Source organism: Schistocerca gregaria, chromosome 7, assembly GCF_023897955.1.
Source record: "Schistocerca gregaria isolate iqSchGreg1 chromosome 7, iqSchGreg1.2, whole genome shotgun sequence".
In the NCBI taxonomy this organism is placed as follows: domain Eukaryota; kingdom Metazoa; phylum Arthropoda; class Insecta; order Orthoptera; family Acrididae; genus Schistocerca; species Schistocerca gregaria.
The window spans coordinates 64,048,202-64,061,329 of NC_064926.1; the positions used below are offsets into that span (position 1 = coordinate 64,048,202).

Genomic DNA, 13,128 nt, shown 5'->3' on the forward strand with positions numbered 1-13,128 from the left:
TATAGAAACTGGCGACAGCATGAAGAGTGCGCTGCTACGAGTGGATAGGCTACTTTTGTCACTGAAGCTTAAAAAGCTGCTGAAAGCATGACAGAGAAGGCGAGTATAACAAAGAAAAGACAGTAAGATGAAGGACATTCACATTTAGCAAGATTATGGAGCTTGAATGTTTTGACATTGGGAAGAAAATTGCTTACGAGAAATTGAAACTACAGATTTGTCTGTAAAGTTTCTATATACTTAGGTATCATCATCTCATGCAGCATTAAGGCTACAAAAATTAAATTTGGCATGAATAATAGTAGCGAAATTACCTACACAGTGAACCACATTACTCAACAATATATTAAATATTTTAAGCCTGAGCCAGTGAACCACATTACTCAACAATATATTAAATATTTTAAGCCTGAGCATGTAATATATCGTTAAATTATCAGGAGAGGAAGAAACACAAAATATCAAACAGGTAAATATTTCTGGTTTGCTGTTACAACAAGTTAATAATTGAAGGAATAAAATTTGTTTTGACCTTTTGCTTTGAATAGTTTGGAAGTACAGTGTACCTAAAATAAAAATAACACGCAATTCAGCGTGTAACATAGATATCAATATTCACTTCACTATATATTCCACAGTTTTTAAGTTTGTTTCACATGCAAGTCACAATATACTAATTGCTTGGTTAAAGTTTCATCCCAGTATCTATTGAAGTTCTTCAGATGGTTCAAATGGCTCTAAGCACTATGGGACTTGACATTTGAGGTCATAAGTCCCGTAGACTTTTTTTTTGTCATCAGTCTACTGACTGGCCCGCCATGAATTCCTTTCCTGTGCTAACCTCTTCATCTCAGAGTAGCACTTGCAACCTACGTCCTCAATTATTTGCTTGACGTATTCCAATCTCTGTCTTCCGCTACAGTTTTTGCCCTCTACAGCTCCCTCTAGTACCATGGAAGTTATTCCCTCATGTCTTAGCAGATGTCCTATCATCCTGTCCCTTCTCCTTATCAGTGTTTTCTACATATTGCTTTCCTCTCCGATTCTGCGTAGAACCTCCTCATTCCTTATCTTATCAGTCCACCTAATTTTCAACATTCGTCTATAGCACCACATCCCTCTTGGTTGTTGTACATATTGTATATGACCCGTCTCTCCCGATAGCTTACCCCTACTTTTTTCAGAATCTTGAACAGCTTGCACCATTTTATATTGTCGAACGCTTTTTCCAGGTCGACAAATCCTATGAACGTGTCTTGATTTTTCTTTAGCCTTGCGTCCATTATTAGCCGTAACGTCAGAATTGCCTGTCTCGTGCCTTTACTTTTCCTAAAGCCAAACTGGTCGTCACCTAACGCATTCTCAATTTTCTTTTCCATTCTTCTGTGTATTATTCTTGTAAGCAGCTTCGATGCATGAGCTGTTAAGCTGATTGTGCGATAATTCTCACACTTGTCAGCTCTTGCCGTCTTCGGAATTGTGTGGATGATGCTTTTCCGAAAGTCAGATGGTATGTCGCCAGACTCATGTATTCTACTCACCAACGTGAATAGTCGTTTTGTTGCCACTTCCCCTAATGGTTTTAGAAATTCTGATGGAATGTTATCTATCACTTCTGTCTTATTTGACCCTAAGTCCTCCAAAGCTCTTTTAAATTCCAATTCTAATACTGGATCCCCTATCTCTTCTAAATCGACTCCTGTTTCATCTTCTATCACATCAGACAAATCTTCACCCTCACAGAGGCTTTCAATGTATTCTTTCCACCTATCTGCTCTCTCTTCTGCATTTAACAGTGGAACTCCTGTTGCACTCTTAATGTTACCACCGTTGCTTTTAATGTCACCAAAGGTTCTTTTGACTTTCCTTTCCTGAGTCTGTCCTTCCGACAATCATATTTTTTGCGACGTCTTTACATTTTTCCTGCAGCCATTTCGTCTTAGCTTCCCTGCACTTACTATTTCTTTCATTCCTCAGCGACTTGTATTTCTGTATTCCTGATTTTCCCGGAACATGTTTGTACTTCCTCCTTTCATCAATCAACAGAAGTATTTCTTCTGTTACCCATGGTTTCTTCGCAGCTACCTTCTTTGTACCTATGTTATCCTTCCCAACTTCTGTGATGGCCCTTTTTAGAGACATCCATTCCTCAACTGTGTAACCTACTGCGCTATTGCTTATTGCTGTATCTATAGCGCTAGAGAACTTCAAACGTATCTCGTCATTCCTTAGAACTTCCGTATCCCACTTCTTAGCGTATTGATTCTTCCTGACTAATGTCTTGAACTTCAGCCTACTCTTCATCACTACTATATTGTGATCTGAGTCTATATCTGCTCCTTGGTACGCCTTACAATCCAGTATCTGATTTCGGAATCTCTGTCTGACCATGATGTAATCTAATTGACATCTTCCCGTATCTCCTGGCCTTTTCCAAGTATACCTCCTCCTCTTGTGATTCTTGAACAGTGTATTCGCTATTACTAGCTGAAACCTCTTACAGAACTCAATTAGTCTTTCTCCTCTTTCATTCCTTGTCCCAAGCCCATATACTCCTGTAACCTTTTCTTCTACTCCTTCCCCTACAACTGCATTGCAGTCGCCCATGACTATTAGATTTTCGTCCCCCTTTACATACTGCATTACCCTTTCAATGTCCTCATACTCTTTCTATCTGTTCATCTTCAGCTTGCGACGTCGGCATGTATACCTGAACTATCGTTGTCGATGTACAATTTTCTGCTGCTGTTGATATTACCCGATACTCATGTGACCAGAAATCCTTGTCTTCCTTCCACTTCACTTCACTGACCCCTACTATATCTAGATTGAGCCTTTGCATTTCCCTTTTCAGATTTTCTAGTTTCCCTACCACGTTCAAGCTTCTGACATTCCACGCCCCGACTCGTGGAACATTATTCTTTCGTTGATTATTCAATCTTTTTCTCATGGTAACCTCCTCCTTGGCAGTCCCCTCCCGGAGATCCGAATGGGGGACTATTCCGGAATCTTTTGCCAATGGAGAGATCGTCATGACACTTCTTCAATTACAGGCCACATGTCCTGTGGATACACGTTACGTGTCTTTAATACAGTGGTTTCCATTGCCTTCTGCATCCTCATGTCGTTGATCATTGCTGATTCTTCCGCCTTTAGGGGCAATTTCCCACCCCTAGGACAAGAGAGTGCCCTGAACCTCTATCCGCTCCTCCGCCCTCTTTGACAAGGCCGTTGGCAGAATGAGGCTGACTTCTTATGCCGGAAGTCTTCCGCCGGCAATGCTGATTATTTATCAAAATCATCCCGTAGACTTAGAACTGCTTGAACCTAACTAAACTAAGGACATCACACACAGCCATGCCCGAGGCAGGATTCGAACATGCGACCGTAGCAGCAGCGCGGTTCCGGACTGAAGCGCCTAGAACTGCTCGGCCACAGCGGCCGACCGAAGTTCTTCAGTCATTAGATTTCAAAATACCAGTAAAAATTGCAGGCCACGATGTCCACGCCCAGGCAAATGCCTTGATAGTTCCTTTGAAGAAGACACAACTGATTACATTCTCTAGCGTTCCCAATCCGTGCCTGTGCTCCACCACAAATGAACTCGTTCGAGACTGGGCGTTAAACCATAACGATCCCCTGACATGGCAGCGGTCTATGGCCGGTAGTGAAGTGTCAACGGCGAAAGCGAGAGGCAAGGTGAATGTGAAGCTACCAGTAAAAGCTAGAGCTGTCAAGGAAAACACCGGCAATAACTGATAAGCGACCACTGTGTCACGTCCAGGCAGATAATTGCACCCGCGACGACGCAAAAAGGTGAGAGAAGTTGTATTTAAACTGGGGGAAACTTCCCGAATCACTATTGTTAAAAGTATGCCGCTATGCCAGTGTGCCTGCATGGTGTCAAAAGTAATTACAAAGTTAATTAAATGGAACAACGTCTACTCCAGAGCTGATCATCATAATAAATGTCAAGTCTGTGGTGGAGTCTGCTGAGAAAATAATAGCGTTGCATTCACACTTGCATATGGCTTCATAGTTCTTTAATGTATGAAGTGAACACACTGTCAGCTTGCAGGGTACGTACATTTTCGTGCAGGCACTATGAACCACAAGCAAACATCTACGAGCTCTTATTGTATTAATAGATTCAGTATTTCATTACTTATTACTCATGCATTTTTTAGGATTAAGGCATTCTGCTGTATACATGTTATTGCTGACACTCGCAGAAGAAGGCATTAAGCGCCCGAAAACTGTTAAGAAATTAAATTTCTTTTACGCAGCTGGCTGCAGATTATTTCAGTGCATACAACTACAGCTGCTGAGGATGGATAAAAACTAAAAATATGTGCATAACTATCACCATCGAGCGAGTAAAATCCTACTGCAGCCTTAACGACAGTGAATTTGTGGTCAACACTGACGTACCATTTTCCTAGTAATTTTGTCAAAGACTCATCAGGATCAAGAGTAGTAAACGGACTTGTTCGGAACCCAATGCAGTGGTTCACGAGAGGACTGTGTAATAAGATTCTAATAGGCAACAGTTTTACGTCTATGGTTTAACCCCTACACTTCTAAAATAGGTAAGCAAATTTCGTAGAACAGATATCCGTTATTGTGGATATAGAGAAGTGGAGCACATTAGCAATATACTTTTTGTGTGCCCAATACAGAGCGCTAAGACAGACAATCTTTTTTCGTGGCTACGCAGGTCAAGAATCAAAATCCTTTACGGACAACATTCTTTTACCAAAAGATTTAAAAGTTTCATGACAGCTCGTTTAATTTCCCAGTGATGCAAATGATTCGATAGAAAGTCATGTTTGTGCAACGGGAGATTCCGCTAGCGATAAACATGGTATGTATTGTATAACAGTACAAATGAGTCATGATGTAGGTTGACGTCTATTTTCAGTACTTTTTTCGGTTCTTCCACTATAGCAGAATCTGCTTCTCAGTATGACACGTAAAGTATATTAGAACACAGACAACTGCATCATTTTGTTTCATCGTCATCTCCTTCACTACAGAGCTAAAACACTATAACTGTCCAAAGCAAGACTGAATGCCACCTGGCTCCGTTGTGAAGGTGGTGTCTAAGAGTATACAAGGTGAGACAGCGAAAACGGGCCATCCCAAATATCGGATTGCTGTTTTCACCAAGTAATAGTGGACCATATGGCGAATTTCCTCACGTTCGCAGGTAGCATTTATCGTATACGAGGGGCCTTTGAAAAGTCCATGCAAAATAAAAACTACTTACGTGTTTGGAGTAAACCTTTTTCATTTTTCCACGTAGTCTCCTTTTAGACTCATACACTTCGTCCAACGCTGTTCTAATTTGTTGATGCCTTCCGAATAATAGGACCTATCTAAGCCTGCAAAACGGCTATAAGTTGCAACAATCATCTCCTCGTTTGAATAAAATCTTCGTCCTGCCAACCATTTCTTCAAATTGGAGAACAAATAGTAGTCAGAGGGAGCCAAGTCTGGTGAACAGGGGGAGGGGGGGGGAGATGTGAAACGAGTTGGAATCCTATTTCCATTAATTTTGCGATCACAACTGCTGAGGTGTGCTGGTGCATTGTCGTGATGGAAAAGGACTTTTTTGCGGTCCAATTGCCGGCGTTTTTCCTTGCAGCTCTGTTTTCAAACGGTCCAATAACGATGAATAATATGCACAGGTGATACTTTTACCTTTTTCAGATAGTCGATGAGGATTATACCTTGCGAATCCCAAAAGACAGTCGCCATAACCTTTCCAGCCGAAGGAATGGTCTTTGCCTTTTTTGGTGCACATTCTCCCTTGGTTACTCTTTCTTTAGATTGTTGTTTGGTCCCAGGAGTATAGTAATGTATCCATGTTTCATCCACAGTGACGAAACGACGCTTAGTCATGCTGATTCTTCCTGAACAGCTGCAGACCATACTTGCAACACTTCACACGCTTCCGTTTTTGGTCAAGCGTGAGCTGTCTTGCAGATAGTTTTCTCATTTCCCAATGTTTATGCAAAATATTATGTATCCATTCATTCGAGATTCACACAGCACTAGCAATCTCACAGATGTTAACTCTTCTGTCATCCATCACCATATCATGAATTTTATCAATGATATATGGAGTCGTAACCTCCACATGACGTTCAGCATTACTTGTGCCCATATAGCCACTCTGAAAATTTTGAAACCACTTATAAACTGTTCTAATCGAAGGTGCAGACACAGCTTAATGTGTTTCAAGCTTCTCTTTAGTCTCCTGAGGCGTTTTGTCTTTCGTAAAGTAATGTTTAATCACCACACTAAATTCTTCTTCATCCAATTTTTGACAATCACTGGACTTCCTTGATTCACACGAATGCCAAACACAAAGAAATAGACCAATATGGCTGAAACTTGGTGTGAGTTCTTTCCAAAGATGCTACTAACTGAACGTGACCTCGATACGTGCTGGTGGTGCCATCTCTCGGACTTTGCACGGACTTTTCAAGCCGCCTCTCGTATAGTCGCCAAATTTCGACACCACTTTTTTGATGGAATTACAATATGTACTTTTTCTGTGCATTCGAAAGAAGCTTCTAAGACAACATGGACTACATGACATGTATTTGGCTTAATCAAATGGTATAATAGGGCAGATATTTGTGGAATCTGATCTTCTGACGGCGTGACACTGGTTACGGCACAGTTATCTTAATACTACGTGTAAGCAAACACGCAACTCACCTACACCCCTGAGTTTACTGTCGCGGATGCCATAAGAAGTGCCGAAAATGATGACGTTAAGCACTGCTACACGTTGAAAAGTGATTCTGGAGAAACAATACTGTACGTTGAATTTCATCATCGGCAGCACAAGCCCGTGTCGTAAGGCGTTAATTCGAGAGTCACTAGTGTTTCCTTGAAGATCTCTTGTTTTATTTTGCACCACAGAGGGAAGTGTAGACGTATTAAGATTGGCGATTGTGCATACCGTTCCGAGTTTCCTGAATGGCAGCTGCAGTTGTCACCAAATGTTCTTTTAGGAGGGTCTGTTATTACATGAGCAGAATGGGACATCCGTCATGTTTGTACCACACAGGTTGTCATATGTCCAGTGGGATGTCTTCCAGTAACGATCGCAGCAGCATATCTTAGTAACTGGAGATACTTGAGAGTATTTACATTCCCATTAATATCACTGGGACCAATTTACGGTTCTTGATAAACACGCATTAAAAGTCATTTTCATATAAATTAAATAATGTCAGCAGTGATGAAAAAATAGATTAAAAAGGAAGTGGCAGCGGGATTCGAACCCTCAACCCGCTTGCTCACCGCAAGCCTAATGTGTGTGTGTTGTTTTTTTTTTTAATTTCATTTTGCTCCTTATTTTTCGTTGCACTTTGTTGGGTGGATGTACTATAACACCCATTCAAGTTCATCGTTGATCCATTCACTCAGTTTTTGTTATTACAGAGATCAGCTGACCCTCCGACCGAACATTCTGAGCTACCGTGCCGACATCCGCTTGCCGACAATGGCTTTTTACGAAGGATAACATTGCACAGGTACATCAGTTATATAACAGACACGTAAAAGTTCTCGGAATTGCCAGTTCTCGGAATTGCACATTACGTTGTTTTAATGGTCTACTAAAGGTGTACAAAGTCTGAAGTAAATCCGTGATCCCCCGATCCCCCCCCCCCCCCCCCCCGTCGCGACCTCCCGTTGTTAGTAACACAAGGTTTTCCCACATAAAACGTCATTCACGTACTACTCTCTAAATTTCTGCAAAATCAGTTAAAAAATAAATCAGTAGCAATTTGGTTTTAGATCAGCTGTTTTACGTACATAATTTCAAACTAATCATAATTGGAAACAGGGTAATTTCCAAGAATGATTGCCTATCAAACGATACATATCGAACGTACGATGGAAATCGATCATGCGACTCCGGTGGCGGGCGTTATGAGTATGTTTACGTTAGTCACTACAGCAACGACAACATAAGAGCGTTACAAAAATACTTGTAATTGCAAAGGAGACGACTTACCTTATTCGACGTCGGTATTGTCACGAGATAGTCATTTACGGTGGTCTGGATGGATAACTTGGAAGAATCGAACCGTGTATCCTTCTTGATACTCGTACGTTTTCCGCACAGTCCGCAATGAGATTGTAACGGTATTTCAACATCGAAACTGTTCTTAAAGGTTAACACACTTTGCACCACCACAGTCTACACAGTCCCTTCTTTCCTCGTCCGGTAGTACCCCATATTTGCGACAAAAAGTCGAACAACTTTCTACGCTGGTTAAACATGGAATTAGATTCTTCCACTTGAGAGAAGAAACGTCAAGAACGCCAGACAGTCCACTCACTAACGACATACATCGTCTGGGTTTCGCTAGAAACTCACAAATAATTTAGAGCAAGTAAGGGAAGGACGAAAAGCAGACAAAATGACGACCAAAAATAATTGAGCACAACGCCCGCCACCGGAGTCGCATGATCGATTTCAGATCGCACGTTCGATATGTATCGTTTGGATCGAAAGACTTAGATAGCAGAATATCACGTTCGATTATCTAACGTGCGCTGACAGTACCTGAAAGTGACAGACAAACGTGAGGGATTCTATCGTAGCACCAAGCAACGTGTTGCCCGTGTTTCTTTGCGTGTGCCTTTATTTTTAAACCGACAAAGCTGATGCGAATGCGGCGCCCAGTGGGGTCCGGCAAAGCTCTTACGTAGCGACTGGTACTCCTGCAGCAGCCAGCAGTCCGAATCCAACAGGAGGCCGTGGTGGATGAGGACGGGCTCCCCCGGCGCGCTGCAGTTCTTGCCGCGCGGGATGCGAAACAGCGTGAGGATGTAGCCGCTCTGGCTGACCACCTCGTGCTGCTCCACCGGGTGGCCGTACTTCTCGATCAGTCCGGGCTGCACAAACAGAAATGGAAACCAAATTGCACACTCGGTGCTAAAATTTGGAACAGCAGGGATCCAGTTCATACAATCGCACGGAACAGGTGTCTCAACTGTATAAATGGCCACGTCGACCGATAAACCAAGAAGTACACTACTTGCCATTAAAATTTCTACGCCACGAAGATGACGTGCTACAGACTCGAAATTTAACCGACAGCAAGAAGATGCTGTGATACGCAAATGATAAGCTTTTCAGAGCATTCGCACAAGGTTGGCGACGGTGGCGACACCTACAACATGCTCACATGAGGAAAGTTTCCAATACATAGAGTTGACCGGCGTTACCTGGTGAAACGTCGTTGTGATGCCTCGTGTAACGAGGAGAAATGCGTACCATCACGTTTCTGACTTTGATAAAGGTCGGGTTGTAGCCTATCGCGATTGCGGTTTATCGTATCGCGACATTGCTGCTCGTGTTGGTCGAGATCCAATGACAGTTAGCAGAATATGGAATCGGTGGTTTCAGGAGGGTAATACGGAACGCCGTGCTGGATCCCAACGGCTTCGTATCGCTAGCAGTCGAGATGACAGGCATCTTATCCGCATGGCTGTAACGGATCGTGCAGCCACGTCTCGATCCCTGAGTCAACAGACCGGGACGTTTGCAAGACGACAACCATCTGCACGAACAGTTCGACGACGTTTGTAGCAGCATGGACTATCAGCTCGGAGACCATGGCTTCGGTTACCCTTGACGCTGCATCACAGAAAGGAGCGCCTGCAATGGTGTACTCAACGAGGAACCTTGGTGCACGAATCGTAGACATCATTTTTCCGGATGAATCCTGGTTCTGTTTACAGCATCATGATGGTCGCATCCGTGTTAGGCGACATCGCGGTGAAGGCACATTGGAAGCGTGTATTCGTCATCGCCATACTCGCGTATCACCCGGAGAGCTGCCATTGGTTACACGTCTCGGTCACCTCTTCTTGGCATTGACGGCACTTTGAACAGTGGGCGTTACATTTCAGATGTGTTACAACCCGTGGCTCTACGTTTCATTCGATCCCTGCGAAACCCTATATTTCAGTAGGATAATGCACGACCGCATGTTGCAGGTACTGTACGGGCCTTCCTGCATACAGAACATGTTCGACTGCTGTCCTCCATATCTCTCACCAGTTGAAAACGTCCGGTCAATGGTGGCCGAGCAACTGGCTCTTTACAATACGGCAGTCACTACTGTTGATGAACTGTGGTATCGTGTTGAAGCTCCATGGGCAGCTGTACCTGTACACGTCATCTAAGCTCTGACTCAATGCCCAGGCGTATCAAGGCCGCTATTACGGCCAGGGATGGTTGTTCTGGGTACTGATTTCTCACGATCTATGCACCCAAATTGCGTGAAAATGTAATCACATGTCAGTTCTAGTATAATATACTTGTCCAATGAATACCCGTTTATCATCTGCATTTCTTCTTGGTGTAGCAACTTTAATGGCCAGTACTGTATAAAGTACACGAATTTTACATGTTTCCTCGAACGAATCAATTCCTTCTTTAAAAAGACGCTTAATCTTTCTCTTCGTCCATTGCCTCTTTAGCTCCGTAATGTGCCTTTCTGTCATCAGATATAGGCGCTAGCGCAGAGCTGCTTTATCCATGAAGATTTGCTTTGCGACCGAATTGAAGAGTGCGTAGCAAACACAACGCACAACGGAAAGGAATACTCAGACGTAAAAGTAATTCTGGGCAGACCCAAAGGAAGTGCTACAGGTGGCCCATAGTAAATAGTAAGCTTTCGGTTGGACACTGCGCTAACATTAGGTGTGCTCGACGCATCTGCCACTTCTAATCGGGCCCATATATTATGCCATGCAGTGTAGCGTGGAATTTGACCAGCGCAGGTGCCTACTGAGGCAGTGGACGAGTTAAGGCAACGCCCAGCACGACATTTCCGTGTTTTAGACAGAGATACGGTACCCAGATGAGCAAAACAATGGTGTCAAACGGGCTCTATAATCAGTGAGAAGCATAACAGACCTGAAATGACAGTTCGAACGCAGGAATATATCTGAGCTTCGTTGCAGAGCTGGACAAAATTGTCAAAGCCTGCTGCTATTAGTGGGCCATCGACATTGGATAAAAGCGAAATGGGGAGATTTATTCATTTATTTATTTATTTATTTATTTCTCAACCTGATGCCTGCTATTACAGCCAGTCGTACATTGTGCGATTTTACATGTTGTACTATATAAATTCAGTTTTACGCTAGCGATAAAAAAAGTCTGTCTCAAAATTTCGTCCAGCGAGTACATCCGGCAAAAAAAAAGGATTTTAAACATCTGGCAACACTGTAACCTCTGTCAGCAGATTGCAATTGTTCAGTTCAGTTGGTGCAGTTGGTAGAGTTTTGGAGTAGCTTGCAGGAGTTCGATGGTTCGATCCTGCGTTAAGGCATATGCTTTCTATTTGATAAATGTAGCCCAGGCGGTAAGAAATGGTGTATATTACAGTATGAAGTGTCAGAATGAAATTAGCAAATAATAAAAAAAATACAGCCACACCAGGATCGAACCCTTGACTTCCTGCTTGCTAACCCAAAACTCTACCCGCTGCACCAGCCACACAGCACAATTAGTATGTGCTGACAAAGATAGTTACCATACATGTGGTTCCAGTGTTGCCAGATTACCACTCTCTAACGTTCTTTTTTTGCCGGATTTACTCGCTGGACGAAATTTTGTGACACATTTTTTTTTATAGCTGGCATGTGAGGAATTGCGTTGCGAAGCCCAAGTGCGCTAATTTCGCCTCACCCTATATATGCACAGTTTTGTATAAACTTGTTGCTAACTTAGATAATGATAATAAGTAAGATACATAATAAGTTTTGATGAATTTAAAAAAATTAAAAGTGTATTTAATGGAAGAAACAACAGATGGCAACTTGACTTAGGTGTTACACTCCTGGAAATGGAAAAAAGAACACATTGACACCGGTGTGTCAGACCCACCATACTTGCTCCGGACACTGCGAGAGGGCTGTACAAGCAATGATCACACGCACGGCACAGCGGACACACCAGGAACCGCGGTGTTGGCCGTCGAATGGCGCTAGCTGCGCAGTGTTTGTGCACCGCCGCCGTCAGTGTCAGCCAGTTTGCCGTGGCATACGGAGCTCCATCGCAGTCTTTAACACTGGTAGCATGCCGCGACAGCGTGGACGTGAATCGTATGTGCAGTTGACGGACTTTGAGCGAGGGCGTATAGTGGGCATGCGGGAGGCCGGGTGGACGTACCGCCGAATTGCTCAACACGTGGGGCGTGAGGTCTCCACAGTACATCGATGTTGTCGCCAGTGGTCGGCGGAAGGTGCATGTGCCCGTCGACCTGGGACCGGACCGCAGCGACGCACGGATGCACGCCAAGACCGTAGGATCCTACGCTGTGCCGTAGGGGACCACACCGCCACTTCCCAGCAAATTAGGGACACTGTTGCTCCTGGGGTATCGGCGAGGACCATTCGCAACCGTCTCCATGAAGCTGGGCTACGGTCCCGCACACCGTTAGGCCGTCTTCCGCTCACGCCCCAACATCGTGCAGCCCGCCTCCAGTGGTGTCGCGACAGGCGTGAATGGAGGGACGAATGGAGACGTGTCGTCTTCAGCGATGAGAGTCGCTTCGGCCTTGGTGCCAATGATGGTCGTATGCGTGTTTGGCGCCGTGCAGGTGAGCGCCACAATCAAGACTGCATACGACCGAGGCACACAGGGCCAACACCCGGCATCATGATGTGGGGAGCGATCTCCTACACTGGCCATACACCTCTGGTGATCGTCGAGGGGACACTGAATAGTGCACGGTACATCCAAACCGTCATCGAACCCATCGTTCTACCATTCCTAGACCTGCAAGGGAACTTGCTGTTCCAACATGACAATGCACGTCCGCATGTATCCCATGCCACCCAACGTGCTCTAGAAGGTGTAAGTCAACTACCCTGGCCAGCAAGATCTCCGGATCTGTCCCCCATTGAGCATGTTTGGGACTGGATGAAGCGTCGTCTCACGCGGTTTGTACGTCCAGCACGAACGCTGGTCCAACTGAGGCGCCAGGTGGAAATAGCATGGCAAGCCGTTCCACAGGACTATATCCAGCATCTCTACGATCGTCTCCATGGGAGAATAGCAGCCTGCATTGCTGCGAAAGG

The 13,128-nt window shown here is 44.2% G+C and overlaps 1 protein-coding gene across 1 annotated transcript in view; it reads right to left on the bottom strand.

The window, feature by feature from the left end:
- The window catches only part of LOC126282076 (lipase 3-like), a 135,537-nt gene that overhangs the window by 103,376 nt on the left and 19,033 nt on the right, over nucleotides 1-13,128 (bottom strand). Inside the window, exon 2 of the mRNA XM_049981531.1 lies at nucleotides 8,736-8,925. Within this exon, the coding sequence (XP_049837488.1) occupies nucleotides 8,736-8,925 (190 nt within the window). The remainder of the gene's footprint in view (nucleotides 1-8,735; nucleotides 8,926-13,128) is intronic.